At 39.5% G+C, this 16,761-nt stretch overlaps 1 protein-coding gene and 1 long non-coding RNA gene across 6 annotated transcripts; one reads left to right on the forward strand and one right to left on the reverse strand.

The window, feature by feature from the left end:
- Window positions 1–425: 425 nt before the first annotated feature.
- On the reverse strand, window positions 426–5,296 carry zmat5 (zinc finger, matrin-type 5). 4 transcript variants are annotated; one of them, XM_021602717.2, is made up of 6 exons: window positions 5,107–5,296; window positions 3,979–4,155; window positions 1,954–2,016; window positions 1,778–1,858; window positions 1,356–1,464; window positions 426–1,192 (listed from the first exon to the last, which is right to left on the reverse strand). In XM_021602717.2, exons 2-6 carry the CDS (start codon window positions 4,103–4,105, stop codon window positions 1,042–1,044), a joined length of 531 nt encoding a protein of 176 aa, XP_021458392.2. In that variant the 5' UTR covers window positions 4,106–4,155; window positions 5,107–5,296; the 3' UTR covers window positions 426–1,041. The 4 variants fall into 4 exon arrangements, with proteins under 4 accessions (XP_021458392.2, XP_021458399.2, XP_021458393.2 ...); XM_021602724.2 differs by lacking the exon at window positions 5,107–5,296 and adding an exon at window positions 4,955–5,080; XM_021602718.2 differs by lacking the exon at window positions 5,107–5,296 and adding an exon at window positions 4,709–5,054.
- Window positions 5,297–11,148: 5,852 nt separating this feature from the next.
- Window positions 11,149–14,940, forward strand: LOC110523751. Of its 2 annotated transcripts, XR_005051730.1 has the most exons (3): window positions 11,149–11,398; window positions 11,938–13,180; window positions 13,538–14,940. It is a non-coding gene; the product is annotated as an uncharacterized LOC110523751 (long non-coding RNA). The 2 variants fall into 2 exon arrangements; XR_002473485.2 differs by lacking the exon at window positions 11,149–11,398 and having other exon boundaries at window positions 11,853–13,180.
- Window positions 14,941–16,761: the final 1,821 nt, after the last annotated feature.

Below are 16,761 nucleotides of genomic sequence, written 5' to 3' on the forward strand. Positions count from 1 at the left end.
GTAACATCCCACAGCAAGAACTGGTAAATCTGGTGCAGTCAATGAGGAGATGCACTGCAGTACTTAATGCAGCTGGTGGCCACACCAGATACTGACTGTTACTTTTGATTTTGACCCCCCTTTGTTCAGGGACACATTATTCCATTTATGTTAGTCACATGTCTGTGGAACTTGTTCTGTTTATGTCTCAGTTGTTGAATCTTGTTATGTTCATACAAATATTTACACGTTAATTTTGCTGAAAATAAAAGCAGTTGACAGTGAGAGGACGTTTCTTTTTTTTGCTGAGTCTATATCACGGTAGCCACTCCTGTTCTGCTGCTTTCCTGAGGCCATCATTTAAAAAGCATTAGAACCTCACATTCTGTACATTTCCAACTCAGAATACATTTTCTTGAATACGAGGACCTACTCAACAAAATCTCTGCATGCACGCAACTGAATTTTAATGTAGTCGTGATGGAGAAAATCAATTAAAATGCGTTACAAATTCACTCCTATCAAGTAAAAGTTTTAGCCCTAATAGCAATTAATGATCCGTTCTTGCATCACCACATCAAACTTTGAGCAAAAAATGATGAACCAGCTAAAGCTCCCATGCAGTCTTAATCATTTTTAAATCACTGTATGTCTAATAAATGACTGTGTGTGTTTATTTCATGAAAATATGTATTTCCCTGAGGCTCCTTTTGCCATTGAAATGCTCAGTCTGATTGTGTGGGCGTGTTGATACAAATGTAAATATATTAACATACACAACCCTGATTGGCGGATAGGATCGTCTTGACTCTGAGCCTACCCTGCTTACCCCTTCAAAGTAGGATGCGTATACAAATAAAAGATGACTGGTCATAGGTCAGAATAATCAGATCAGTTACCAAAAAAATCCACCCCACCTGAACAGGTTGAAATTCCAGTTCTTTTTTTTTTTTTCTTTTTTACAAACAGCTCTTACACGAAAAAGGCATTATCATAATTTTAACAAATTTCAGGTTGTTATTTTGACCTCAGTGTGGAACTGCCATTAACTGCACTGCCCCTTCAACCCCATTCAGTTCTGACTTTGACTTTCCATCCTCCAGGGGGAGGGGGCAGAAGGGAGGGAGGAAGGTCAAGAATGGTGAGGAAATGTGGCGGTATGTCATTCTCTGGTTGATTATCTTCATCCTCCTCATCTTCCTCTTTCAGAACACTGTAGAGAGTAAATAGAGTAAAATTGTTTAAGAAAAGGGGAAAAGTATATTTTCACACTAACTGTATCAAATCTGACTCCATGCAAGCGTAAATAACATTTTAGCATTAACATGCACTGTATGTAAGTACTGACAGCCTTTGACCATTGATTCATACTGTACCTTCCACTGCTTAGGGCGGCTCTCTTCTTCTCTCTTCTGGTGAGCCACTCCTCTATGCTCCGCTCAGGGGACGCTCTGTGCTCCGGGTCCTCTCTGCTCCGTCTTTCATCTAGACATTAGACTACACCTCTTAATATAGATTTCATTAACACAATCACCTTTGGAACTTTGAATTCTGAGTGAAATTAGTGAAGATGATTACTATTAGAGATTTCATTGAACCACCTAAATTAACAGAGTGGCATTGTGTGTTCATAATTGCAATACCAGAGTACTTGCCACCATAATGACAGAAAATTGCACTTCTTAAAAATGTTATCATCGTGCAAGGTGCGACAACAACAGCATTGCCCATAAATTAACACTCTCAATATGAGGACCATGTCCATGGCAGACAGTGCCATCTTGTGGAAACAACTCACCTTCAATCTGCATTCTTAGGTTCTCCATGTCCCTCTCTGACATGTGAGAGAACCTACAGTTGTTGCCAAACACACACTGGCCTGATGCAAAGGACAAAACAAAATAAAGCATTACACACCGATAGTTGTAAGGATCTTTCATTAAAATGTTCATCATATATCTTTGTTGTCTTTACCCGTCTGAAGAAATTTCCTGCAGGGTTTCTTAGTTTGTTCATCATACAGGATGGCTGCTGCATCTGTGATGAAAGAAGAGGTGTCATATTGTCCTCAGCCTGTTACGACAAGTACCTGTCAGATGTCGCCAGAAGATACCAACCCTAACGGAAAACGTACAGTAGCCATAGCAGCCACTTTGGAATGGCAGTGTCAGCCAATTATCTCCTTTGTTGTTCAACGTGATGTGCCATTCAATAATGGCTGCTGTGGCTACTGCTAGCTAGCGTGAAGACGATAAGGGCAGTTTTCCAGGAAAACTGGCTGTAAGTATTTCAATCTTCTCGATGGAGCAGTGTGGATAAAGGTAAAACATTTGGAGTACAGTGGCATATCCCCATCCCTGCATTGAGGTATGTTTTCTGACCACAGTGCAGCTCAGTGTAAACAAGCGTAAGGGTAGGATTGGTATCTTCTGGGAAGTGTCATAACGAAAATGGACTGCAATTTCATTTAGAAAAGGACTCGAACTGAAATGTGTTGGATCACATCATTCTGAATTGAACCCCAACCATCTCTTTATGCTGTTATTTTTGTTTAATCACGTTACATGTCTCCTAATTGGTTACTGTGTCAAACATTTAAGCCCTGATCTGATGATCTGATGTCAAAACAATGTCGGCCCTGCTATTTTTTAAAAATATGTCTACTGAAATGCCAAGTAAATAAAGCCTTCTTAAATCAAGAAGTGCCTGCATTCATTCTTTAAGAGTGCAAGAAAATAATTGTTTCTACATTTAACGTTTACGAAGTGGTGGCCACCATTCTCTTTATTTTTTTCTGCCTGTCTATAGAGTGCCCTTTTTCAAAGAGCACCTTATACCAAGACTCCATTATTAAAAAAAAAAAGTAAATCAGTTTTTAGAGTTACAAATTAATGATATGTACCCACTGGTTCTTAAAAAATACAGCTTATAAATGCCTCATGAGCTTAGTTTAACTGTATTCAGAATACTAAATATATGCTTGTTTTACGCCAATGTTTGTAAACAAAGTAAATGTAAACAAACACTGTATAGTCTAAAAAACATGGTTAAAACAATAATTCTGATATTATCGATGGTCAGGCCCTGTCCTTGCATCCAAAGCTCTGTCTAGGCATTTGGGAGTGATTACATTTCTCCAGCCCCATTCCTCAGTTTTCTACGGAAACAGTGGCTTTGTTAGTCTTTTAACTACTGTTTGGCCCTTTAAGAACACCATGCAGTTTTTTTCTGACCCCCCCAAACCATGTTGGACAAATGGTGCATTCAAGACAACTGGGAACTCCCACCCCAAAAAAAATCTGACTGGGAAAACACTTATTTTTTTACAGTCATCCAACTCAGAAACTCAGGCATCAAAAAATATATATAATAATAATAATAATATTTAACCAGGTAGGCCAGTTGAGAACAAGTTCTCATTTACAACTGCGACCTGGCCAAGATAAAGCAAAGCAGTGCGACAAAAACAGAGTTACACATAAACAAATTACAGTCAATAACACAATAGAAAAATCTATGTTCAGTGTGTGCAAATGTAGACGAGTAGGGAGGTAGGTAATAAATAGGCCATAGAGGCGAAATAATTACAATTTAGCATTAATACTGGAGTGATAGATGTGCAGATAATGATGTGCAAGTAGAGATACTGGGGTGCAAAAGAGCAAGAGGGTAAGTAACAATATGTGGATGAGCTAGTTGGGTGTGCCATTTACAAATTGGTTGTGTACAGGTACAGTGAAGGGTAAGCTGCTCAGACAGTTGATGGTTAAAGTTAGATTGGGAGATATAAGACTCATGCTTCAGAGATTTTTGCAATTTGTTCCAGTCATTGGCAGCAGAGAACTGGAAGGAAAGGCAGCCATCATCCTAGATTTCTGACTTCCCTGACCTGAAAATCACTAACGTAAAGATTTCTCCTAGTCTGAGCTGTTAGTTTTTTTCCTTGTTCTCAGTTGGCTTAAACACATCATGAAACTCTTGGGAAATGAAATGACTTACCCCTGAAATTGTCAAACCAGGCCTTTTTAGATCTGTGGTGTTGAACACCATACAGGTGTTTTTTCCTGTTGTGCATGTTGTCCTGAAAGGACCGGTCACAGTAGTCACAGTAATACCGCTTCCCCATGGTTGAGATGCTGGCCTTCACTTCAGTCAGCTGTAGGTACCCTCACATCTCTGAAACAAAACACACAATGATTTGCAACAATGACCACCACAATATAGGCCTAATCAAAGTGCTAAGACCTTGAGGTGCTTACCATAAATTCCACTTCAACTTACTGAGCTGGTGGGTAGGACAGTTGGTCCTTTAAAACAGAGGGAATTTGAGCCAAAATATCTAAAGCTACTTATTATTAAACAACTTTCCAAACGTGGGTCTGTTTTAGACCCAAGTCCTCTGCTTACCTCATGTCAAAATACAAGTACCGCACAACTTATTCCTTTTTTGTCAACATATGGCGCACCTGCTGGACTTTTATTTTGATATGAGGTAAGTGGAGAAGAAGTGGGTATATAGCAGAACCACGTTTGGAAACTCTTTAATAAATGTTATTTATTTAGACATGTTGACTCAAATTCCCCCGTGTTAATGACCAACCGTCATGACCACCGGCACAGTACGTTTGTGTAAGTAACGCTATATTTAACTTCTGAGGCATATTCATTACGCCGAACCTGTTGCAAAACGTTTCCGAAAGCAAACGGAACGAAACGGGGAGGGACTAACCTTACTTTTTTTTTCAATACAAACGCTCGTGTGGCTCCGTTTGGTTTTTAAACGATAAACGGCTTCCGAAATTAAAACGCCCCAGGCTTCCTACGCTACGGACTGTTTTTGTGCAACTCAATGCCAATACAAAAGGTACCAACGCTGGAGTGTAAACACACCAGCGTTGCTAATAGCAGCTACTACTGGGTATGCAGGCTTTTGCTCCAACCTTACTCTACACAACTGATTATATAGGCTACTAATCCCGCAACCCCCTGCTCATCAGGGATTTGATTAGTTGAAGCAGGGCTGGTGAGAGCTGACTGCAGACCCTCACTCCAGCCAGGAGGGGAGTGGAAGGAACGGAAGCTAACGCAACATTTGTCTTTCAGTGTAAAGAAATAAGCAATACGAACCCTTTTATGTGAGAATTTAAAGACAATCCAAGGGACACTCAGTAAAGGTTTTCAGCCAACGTTACATTTTAGGAAATTGTTTAGCCGTAAAATGTTAAGTTGTTATGATTTCGACGAAATATTATTCGGAGCGAATTAATTTGTCAGCATTTTATCAGCAACACTTAAAATAAGTACATCCGGGTCACGGAATAGCGGACTATTTCAAAATAAAAGTTGTGTTTTAGAACATGCTCCAAGGTAAAATAAATGCCCCCAATGCAAATGCATGACATTCGTTTATAGAGAAAAAAATATTATTTGTGCTGACATAAAAGTGAGATGGGGAGTACTCAAGTAGGCAGGGTCTACAGAATCTAGATATGGTGTCATTTCATGGGGCTCTGAATAATACGGAGTGTTGCTGGACTTTTACTGTGGTCAAACAGCTGAAAATGTGTTGACTGGACACTATATGGTACAAATACAGCACTGTACAGGAAAAAATATTATTTGTGCTGGTGTAAAAGTGGGATGGGGAGTACTCGGTAGTGTCTATAGAATATTTATAGGGTGTCATTTCATGGGGCTTTGAATAATATGGAGTGTTCCTGGCAGTGGCATAGCCAGAAATCCATTGATTGCAGTGCCAGCAAAAATGAAGGTGGGCCAAAATTTGGACACTCATTAAATAATCATAAAAGCATAGCCTACCATATACCGAACTGTAATCGATTGCACACAACAAACCATCTAACATGTGATTTTGCATTACACAACAAATAGTCTTGTAGGCCTATGGAAATCCATGACTCTTGCATTTAACATGTGACTGACACATAATAAACCACAAGCCTATAATTAATAGACTATGAGACTAGAACATAATGCCTTGGTATAACAATAATAATTCTAATGTAACAGAGTTCACCATCTGTCCGAATACAGCCCAGCGGGTGATTTTATTTGGCCTCCCAAGTGTTGTGGTTGTACATAAAATCATGTAAAAACATCAGCTAGTCAACTCCAAGTAATTTACGTTTTGGAAATCTGTTCCAAAGTATTCCCACCCATAATATATACAGTATATGTGATCGTATACAAATGTAAGCAAGGTTTGAAATTATTATGTTTTAGTAAAATAGTATATCTGTTTGGGCTTCTTGTGGTCAATTTTCATTCTACAAATGATTTGTAATTACCATCCGCTCGGCTGAATGTAGTTGATTATCCCTGCTACATAGACTAGAACAGTGGTCACAAACCTCTTTTTAGTCGAGATCCCTTCATGAGTCAAAATGCAAGCCGAGTGCCTTTCCTAAAAATGACAGGCTATTAACATAGATTGGAAATACATTTGTTTCATTCATTTGCCTATTTTCATATATAGTAAGAAAGGTCTGATTTTCTCCATGTCGGCCTATCCCTTATTATAAATAATGTAGTGTCCCTTATATTTCAAAAGTTAAGTCTTAAGCTAGGCTAGATGATAACACTGGTCAGAGGTCAGTTGTAGCCTATTACTTACGAGGCATAAATTGAAATAACTGTTTGTTTGTTTTTTCACTGGACTGATGGTCATGTCTCAGAGGTGGAAGAGAGAATGTGCAAGTCACAAGTGGATAAGTGTTTCATGCTTTTTAAAAGTGCTGAATAAAAACAGCACTGTAGTTCTGGTCATTGTCTCTGAATGTACTGAAACTGTCTTTAAGGACCAGGATTAAATCATGGCAGTCAGTGATTGGTACAGAAGGAGACTGGAGGCCCTTCATGGCGAAATCACTGATACAAAATTACTTGGCAAATTCTACAGACACGGTTTCTTGAAAAAATAGAACATGGAGCTTTGTTTGGCCATTTTACTTGTTTTTCCTAAACAAGTTGGCTAGTGAGTCTTAGCTAGCTAGCTAATATGAATAGCCTACACGTTGTAGCCTAGCTATTGTTTAATGCACATGGATTCAGTGCAAAGTTCACTGGTCACGATGGCAACACCCATCTGTAGCACGCGCTCCAGCAGGTGTATCTCACTGATCATCCCTAAAGCCAATACCTAATTTGGCCGCCTTTCGATCCAGTTCTCTGCTGCCTGTGACTGAAACGAATTACAAAAATCGCTGAAGTTGGAGACTTTTATCTCCCTCACCAACTTCAAACATCTGCTATCTGAGCAGCTAACCGATCGCTGCAGCTGTACATAGTCTATCGGTAAATAGCCCACCCAATTTACCTACCTCATCCCCATACTGTTTATATTTATTTACTTTTCTGCTCTTTTGCACACCAGTATCTCTAGTTAACACCAGTGTTAATCTGCAAAATTGTAATTATTCGCCTACCTCCCCATGCCTTTTGCACACAATGTATATATAGACTCTCTTTTTTCTACTGTGTTATTGACTTGTTAATTGTTTACTCCCTGTGTAACTCTGTGTTGTCTGTTCACAATGCTATGCTTTATCTTGGCCAGGTCGCAGTTGTAAATGAGAACTTGTTCTCAACTAGCCTACCTGGTTAAATAAAGGTGAAATAAAAATAAAAAATAAAAAAAGTGGAAAGTGCAAGATCCCGCACATTATTTTATTATATAATATGTCCTTGAGTGTCCTGAAAGACCTCTGCCAAATAAAATGTATTATTATTGCCAATATACACTGAGTGTACAAAACATAAAGGACATCTGCTCTTTCCATGACATCGACTGACCTGGTGAAAACGATGATCCCTTATTGATGTCTCTTCCTAAATCCATTTCAATCAGTGTAGATGAAGGGGAGGTGACCAGTTAAAGAAGGATTTTTAAGCTTTGAGACAATTGCCTATGCCCCTGGTTCCTGACCTTTTACTGTGGTGAAACAGCTTAAAATGGGGTCCCTGACACTATTTGGTACAAATACAGCACTGCACAGGAAAAACTAGTACTCAGTTGAGTCTGTAGAATCCGTATACAGTGTATTCGGAAAGTACTTGACTTTTTTCACATTTAGTTACATTACAGCCTTATTCTAAAATGTATTAAATTGCTTTTCCCCCCCTTATCAATCTTACACACAATAGCTCAAAATGACAAAGCAAAAACAGGTTTTCAGAAATGTTTGCAAATGTATAAAAATAAATAAAACATTTACATAACTATTCAGTGATTACAGCCTCAAGTTTCTTGGGTATGACACTACAAGCTTGGCACACCTGTGTTTGGGGATTTTCTTCCATTCTTCTCTGCAGATCCTCTCAAGCCCTGTCAGGTTGGATGGGGAGCATTGCTACAACGCTATTTTCAGGTCTCTCCAGAGATGTTAGATCGGGTTCAAGTCGGGGGAAGGGAGGCTGATGGTTGTGCTACAGGAGGACAACAAGTTAAAAACAACCATTATTTTCCATTCAATCCCCTAGTACAGTATAAAACGTGTGAAAACTGTATTTCATCCTCATTTTGTGCTTGTTTAGAACTTTAAAAGAGCCTTCTAATAAGACATTGTCATTTACTGTACCTTGTCAAAGCAGCACCCACCCATGATTTGAAGCTGAATGAAACAAGGTCATAATCTTGTATTTTTCTCACAAATGACAATAGAGCGATATAGGCGATATGATCCATGGATTATGACATTTCCTAGTGAGCACATATTTTATGAGGCAAATAAAATGTTCACACAATTGACAAAACCAGAACACAGGTTCCTCTGACTTTCAGTCCAAAACCCAAGTCAAAGAAGTGAACATTTTGATTGATTGCTATTGTGTAGACCACCAAGGACGGTTTAAGAAAAACGTTAGAAGGCTATGTATAATTGGGGTGATATAAACCTATAGAAACATGATTTTATTATACTGCCTAAAAAATATTTTATTTGTCAGGCCAAGCGATTGACCTGATGCATTTGTTAGCACGTGGCCGGCCATGGGCTGATTTAATGAATGTGTAAAGGCTTGTCCACACCTATTTCATGCAGTGTATTTGGAATGCATTCAGATCACTTCCCCTTTCCACATTTTATTACGTTACAGTCTTACTCTAAAATAGATTTTTTTTAAAAAGTTAAAACTCATCAATCTACACACAATACCCCGCAATGACAAAGCGAAAAAAAGATGCTTGATGAAAACCTGCTCCAGAGCGCTCAGGAACTTAGACTGGGGCGAAGGTTCACCTTCCAACACGACAATGAACCTAAGCACACAGCCAAGACAATGCAGGAGTGGCTTCGGGACAAGTCTCTGAATGTCCTTGAGTGGCCCAGCCAGAGCCCGAATTGCTGGGTGGCATTTCCTGCAGAAACCTCATATCCCCTAAACCAGAGAAACGTGATAATGGATATTTACACACACCTTGGTTGGACTTACCTTGGTTGACTCAGTTTGGGGAATCAACTGTCTTCCAACTTGATCTCGTCAGCGACCATTGGAGAGAGGCCTCGTTGCTTTATCAGGTATGCAACAGGGTCTCAATACAGTGATTTAGTTGTTTATTGGTCAATTTTGTTGTTACTATTACTGTTTGTGTATGTATGCTTATGTGTTGTTAATTGAATAGAACTACATGAGTTAGGTAGGGTCAATTTGAATTGAAGACAGTCAATTCAACGAGTGATTTGATTTACAAAATGGAGAGAAAATCATTGACATATAGCTTTTCCTTATCAGCTTATTTAGAAGTAAATGAAAATACAGTTGAAGTCAGAAGTACATACACTTAGGTTGGAGTCATTAAAACTCATTTTTCAACCACTCCACAAATGTCTTGTTAACAAACTGTAGCCTTGGCAAGTGTTTTAGGACATCTACTGGGTGCCTGACACAAGTCATTTTCCCAAAAATTGTTTATAGACAGATTATTTCACTTATAATTCACTGTATCACAATTCCAGTGGGTCAGAAGTTTACATGCACTAAGTTGACTGTGCCTTTAAACAGCTTGGAAAATTCCAGGAAATTATATCATGGCTTTAGAAGCTTCTGATAGGCTAATTGACATCATTTGAGTCAATTGGAGGTGTACCTGTGGATGTATTACAAGGCCTACCTTCAAACTCAGTACCTCTTGGCTTGACATCATGGCAAAATCAAAAGAAATCAACCAAGATCTCAGAAAAACAATTGTAGACCTCCACAAGTCTGGTTCATCCTTGGGAGCAATTTCCAAACGCCTGAAGGTATCACGTTCATCTGTGCAAACAATAGTACGCAAGTATAAACACCATGAGACCACGTAGCCGTCATACCGCTCAGGAAGGAGACGCATTCTGTCTCCTAAAGATGAATGTACTTTGATGCGAAAAGTGCAACTCAATCCCAGAACAACAGCAAAGGACCTTATGAAGATGCTGGAGGAAACGGGTACAAAATTATCTACATCCATAGTAAAACAAGTCCTATATCGACATAACCTGAAAGGCCACTCCGCAAGGAAGAAGCCACTGCTCCAAAACTGGCATAAAAAAAGCCAGACTACGGTTTGCAACTGCACATGGGGACAAAGATTATACTTTTTAGAGAAATGTCCTCTGGTCTGATGAAACAAAAATAGAACTGTTTGGCCATAATGACCATTGTTATGTTTGGAGGAAAATGGGGGAGGCTTGCAAGCTGAAGAACACCATCCCAACCGTGAAGCACGGGGGTGGCAGCATCATGTTGTGGGGGTGCTTTGCTGCAGGAGGAACTGGTGCACTTCACAAAATAAATGGCATCATGAGGAGGGAAAAATATGTGGATATATTGAAGCAACATCTCAAGACATCAGTCAGGAAGTTAAAGCTTGGTTGCAAATGGGTCTTCTAAATGGACAATGACCCCAAAAATACTTCCAAAAAGGTGGAAATTCAGGAGGGGGGGACTGTCTTCTGTTTGCCTACTAACGAATTGACAAACTCCTCGACCACTTGTTAATTTCCAGGTCTCTTTCCAGTTCCACTATATGGCCTTTTCCCAAACAGGAAAACCTACCTATAGAGAATGATGGAGGCCTCTAGTGGCCAAAAGGCAATATTAGCGTAGGCAGCGCCATTGAGGGCTTCCACCATGCTTCTGCCATTTTAAAATAGTGGGTATTCCTATGGGTTGTAGCCTCAATGGCGCTGCCCATGCTGTCAACCATTCATTTTATAATGGATTTTATAAACACTTAAGGGCTGTGTTTTGTGTAGGCTTACCCTAGTGTGACATTTTGATAACCGTGTAAAACTCTCAAAGGTTACTTATCAATATATTCACCTGTATTTACACGCAAAAAAATGAAATGCTAATTAGCTGCTAATGTGGCTATCATAAAGAACTACAAATACCATGGTGATCGGGACGAATCGAGTCAAAGGTAAGAATCTCTGGATTAACTATCTCATGTTAGCAACTAATAAATTGGCAACATTTCTTTAAATGTACAATTCTGTGACCTGTCTTGTGCAAGTTTTAAATTGACACAATACCTGTTCGCAAAGGTGTCAGCTAGAGAAAGATTTACATGGTTATCAAAACGTCACGCCAGGAAGTTGTGGGAAAAGTACCCAAATCACTCAAGTAAAAGTCACCTAGTAAAATGCTATTTGAGTAAAAGTATTTGGGTTTTAGATATACTTAAGTATCAAAAGTAATTGCTAAAATATACTTGCATATCAAAAGTAAAAGTGTAAATCATTTCACATTCCTTATATTATTAAGCAAACCAGCACTTTTTTTTTCTTTTTTTTTTGTCTACAATTCCCTATTGGGGGAAAAATTAATGGTGGAAAACCGTTTGGAACTATTTCCCTGTTTGACTGCTAGGTTTTATGGGTATCATGACACCTCCACCGTGGCACAAATATAATGGCACAGATATATAGATGAGTCCTCTTTCTTTCTCTCTTGACCTAGGCTACATGTGGAGACGCAGAGACGCCCAACTCAGTGGAAAATGTGCTTCCTTCCAGCAGGCAGCGTTTTTTTTTGCCCACCAAGCAAGTTTCTGTATGGAGGTCAATGAGGGTCGAATTTGGCCAACAACAAAAAATGCATCACTTATTTGCTGCATGAGGTTTATTTGATCTAATAGAAGTTCAGTAATGCTTAAGTTGTTACGAGTGTACTTATATAAGTAACATCCTGGCAACTTGAGAAAAAACACTTAATATCGGAGATGGCTCTGCATATTCATAGTATGAAGCTAGTAGCATAGCGTCTCTCTCGATTGACGTCACCCTCTTGAATATTTAAAATTAGATTACAATAATGAGCTGTATCCACCAATCCAAAGAAAGGATAAGCAACCCGCCGCGCTGCTATGTGGACAACGACTCCCATTGTTAGGCCGGAGATATATTGTATCTTGTCACTATATCCATAATCTTTGCTACAGGTTGGAGTCCTCTCTGTAGCACGTTTGATATCTTTCCATCTTGAGGTACACCGCAGTTTGTTGTACTTATATTTGTTAGACAAGTACGTTTTTTTAAAGACCATGTATTTATCGTCAGTATTTTGTTTTATAATTTCCTTTGGCGCACAAGGATATGACCTAGATGTTTACAATTTAATTTCCCATCATACACTTCGGTTTCCGTTATTCTGACGTTATTTCCCCTTTCTCTAATCACGGTCAGCCAACATGTCGCATGCGAAAGGAGTCTACAGTTTGCTCTTCAGGAGAACATCTACTTTTGCCATTACCATCATGTTCGCAGCAGTGTTTTTTGAAAGAATATTTGACCAAGGAGGAGATGCCATGTTCGAGCAATTGAAGTCTATTGACAGATCTTCTCGTAACCTCATTTAGCCCGACATTGCTTAGGACAACTGCCAATGGTTGGCGTAAAGCCCAAATCAAACAAAGTGTTTTACGCGCTGGAATGATGCCGCGTTCAAAACAACTGGGAACACAGAACTCGAAAATCACCGACTTTAAAAAACAACTGGGAACTCGGAAAAAACGATTTGAATGGTCTTCCAAGTCTGAGTTTTATAACGCGGCCCGAGTTCCCGAGCTGGAATTCCAGTCAGAGTACCCAGTTGTTTTGGACTCTCAGAATTCGGAGGTTCCCAGTTCCGAGTAGTTTTGAACTGGCACTCGAAAGCACTTGTAGTGAAAGAGCGCAGACGGACCGTGGCGTCAAATTAGAAAGTACGTTTCTCGTGTCTGAGCGGATACATTGGGCGAAAATATGTTTTGTACATTTGTTAGTTCTGGAATTGTGACATGTATATTTAGTGTTGATAATACTGTATAACTGTCAGTGCCAATAATATTGTTATAGATTCTCATGACTATTAAGTTGGCATATGCGCAGCAGTGTATGTGAATTGAAGCACTCTAGTATTGTGCGCAAATTTTGATTGCGTATTGCTTATGATTGCTTATTGCTTATGATTGCTTATGTCCTTTTAACTTGTTTGTTCAGCAAAATTCTCTCCATAGTTTGGATACAGCATGAGTCGTTATACGTGTGCTCCAACTTTCAATGTTGTGTTTGGTTCGTAGAAACTCTGGAAACACATCAAATACCAAAACGAGGAGGAATAAAGAAGTGGCCTTATGTTGCGGCAGAAATGAAGCAAACGCCACACTTCAATTTCCATTCCTGAGTCGGTCTTTGTGAACCATCACCTCCATTGACCTGTCACTGCGAAGCTGATTGTTCGCTATCAGAAACTCCATGGCATGGGAGTTTAAAAAAGACTGATCAAAACATGGAAGTGTTTCAACTTGACCTTGTATACTGTGATCTCCTCTCCCTCACCATTTGTAAATGTACAGATACTTTAAAACTGTTAATAAATTCAAAGTAAGCATGCTTTGATTTGTAGAATCAGTTAAGTAGCTAGCTCGCCATCAACTGTACTTGACATTTGTCTCTTGTTAGATATTGCACACTGTTACCCCACCACATCTACTATTTTAGCATTGTAGAAGGCAACAAGATGTCTAGTTAATCACTTTAGTACAGTGCTGTGGAGTTCTGTCGTGGAGATTGTTTTGCATTGCACATCAATAACTTTGGACTGTGGGGCAGTAATATTTGGCCCATTTTTTTTATTTATTAGGATCCCATAACTGGTAATGAGACCTGATTGTGTTGCCATTAGGTATGACTATGGACTTATTGAATAGTGTTATTAATGGATGCTGTGAGAAGTACGCAAACGTCAGAAATAGCACCTATCCACAAGTCAAAGAAAGCGCAAATCCAATACAGGTCAAAGGTCAACAGCACTGGGTTTATCCTTCAGTCAGTCCTAGAAGAAACACAGGCCTATTCCTAATTAGATTTGCTCAACTTCTGTGTCGTCTCTAGCCTCCTTTTGAACAGGTCAAGGTGAGCCTGTGAGAAGACAAAGTGGACACATCCGCTTGTATGAAATTACTCCAATTGCGCATCAGGCAAATGACTTACAGGGTGGAATCCTAAAATAAATGTATCTAGTTGTGCAATACATTTAATAAAGGGTTAAGTAGCATATTGTTCTTAAATGTCTGCATGCTCTTCTCCTTCGGAAAAATAATAGCTTGATTCAAAGGGGGTAGGATACACTTGTCTATTCAGGTAGAATATACCTGTGCTTCCTTGCCAGAAGGAGGCTATTGATTAAGGGAGGACCATAGGAGATTCTCGTATGGGAAAAAGACCATCCTCTTGCCTCAGTCCTCCTCTGTGACCCGGAAATCGATGTGGTCGAGGAATGTGTCAATTCGTTAGAACACTCTGTTTGCCTACTAACTTTTATTTGTTTGGATCACTTTACACATTTTATTTGGGCTTCACCCCTGTAAACATAAGTTGCCTTATGTGGAGGTTCTCCTGTAAATGTAATTTGCCTGATCTCTCCCTCGCCATTTGTAAATGCTGATACTTTAAAACTGTTAATAAATTCAACATAAACATGTTTTGATTTGTAGAATCAGATACGTAGCTAGATAATCATCAACTGTACTTGAGTCTCATTTGGAGGAGCCATTTCATACAAGCGGATGTGTCCACTTTCCGCCGTCTCGCCTTGATTATCTTTTACCTGTTCAAACAGGCAAGAGAGGACACAGGAGTTAGGCAATTCTGTGGAGAAGGACAGTCTCATTTCAAGCAAGTGCATTTCCATCCGCTTTCACTCTCAATTTAACTTTGACCTTTTCAAAAGGAGTTGAGAGGAGGCAGGAGGTGAGCTAATTTAATAAAAGGCCCATCTTCTGAATTGAAACACTCAGCCACTTCTTGGTGAGAGAGGACGGAGGACAGACTTTTGCCAAAATGAGAGAACCCCAAAGGTTATTTACCAGAATATCAGAAGATGGTTGTCGGTAACCGTTCACTCACAAGGCACTGCTGTCTTTGGTTTCCCTCACTGGGAGAATTTATCTATGGTCACAGGTGTGACAGCCAGGTCCTGCTCTGTTGGGTAACACACAGCCTCAGTCCCCAACAACCGGTTGTTCAGTTTTTCAGGGGAAATGGAAAGAGCCTGTGAAGCAACTTTTTGGATGTTAATAAGGTGACACTCAATCTTCTCCACATTTATGGGATTGGTAGAACAGTGCAGAAGAGATCCCCAAACAGTTTTCTTTTCTTCTCGTCAAGACCAGTATGTAATGGGATCTATACTGAAGAAAAATACAAACTAAACTGTTTCAATTATTTTAATAAGTTACAGTTCATATAAGGAAATCAGTCAATGTAAATAAATTAATTTGGGCCTACTCTATGGATTTCACATGACTGGGCAGGGGTGCAGCCATGAAAAAGCCTGGGAGGGCATGGGCCCACCCACTTGCTCTGGTGAACATTCCTGCCGTCAGCATGCCAATTGCAGCTACCACAAAACGTGGCACATCTGTGGCATTGTGTTGTGTGTCACAACTGCATATTTTAGTGACCTTGTATAGTCCCCAGCACAAGGTGCACCTGTGTAATAACCATGCTGTTTAATCAGCTTCTCGATATGCCACACCTGTCATGTGGATGGATTATCGGGGCAGCAGGTAGCCTAGTGGTTAGAGCGTTGGGCCTGTAACCGAAGGTTTGCTGGATTGAATCCCTGAGCTGACATGGCACAATTCTGTCATTCTGCCCCTGAACAAGGATGTTACCCCACTGTTCCCCGGTAAGCTGTCATTGTAAATAAGAATTTGATCTTAACTGACTTGCTTAGTTAAATTGAAAAATCAAGATATCTTGGCAGTGGATGTACATTTTTTATTTATTTTATTTATCCGCTATTTTACCAGGTAAGTTGAGTGAGAACACATTCTCATTTGCAGCAACGACCTGGGGAATAGTTACAGGGGAGAGGAGGGGGATAAATACATTTGTGCTCAAAATTTGAGAAGCCTTTGGTGTGTATGCAAGTTTTTTGGTATATTTTATTTCAGCTCATGAAACATGGGACCAACATTTTACATGTTGCGTTGTATATTAGTTTCAGGCATTTCTTTTACCCAGCTATAGTAGGTAACTCGAGGAAGACAGTGTCCAGCAGATGGAGCAATTCCCTCTTTTTGTAGTCCATTCAGCATCCATCTATTTTTATCCATGTGCTGTTTATGTAAAGCTTTATATCCCACATCTAAGGTCGGTATAACCCAATGATTTATATATGCAATAGTGCCTCCATCTTGGCACTCCCCCTCCATTGTAAAAAATATTTTTGAAGCTATAGAAATATATTTATTAATTTCTACATTTAATTTTAACAAATTATTTAACCAGTCAAGTC

Source organism: Oncorhynchus mykiss, chromosome 5 (genome assembly GCF_013265735.2).
Source record: "Oncorhynchus mykiss isolate Arlee chromosome 5, USDA_OmykA_1.1, whole genome shotgun sequence".
Taxonomy (NCBI): Eukaryota; Metazoa; Chordata; class Actinopteri; order Salmoniformes; family Salmonidae; genus Oncorhynchus; species Oncorhynchus mykiss.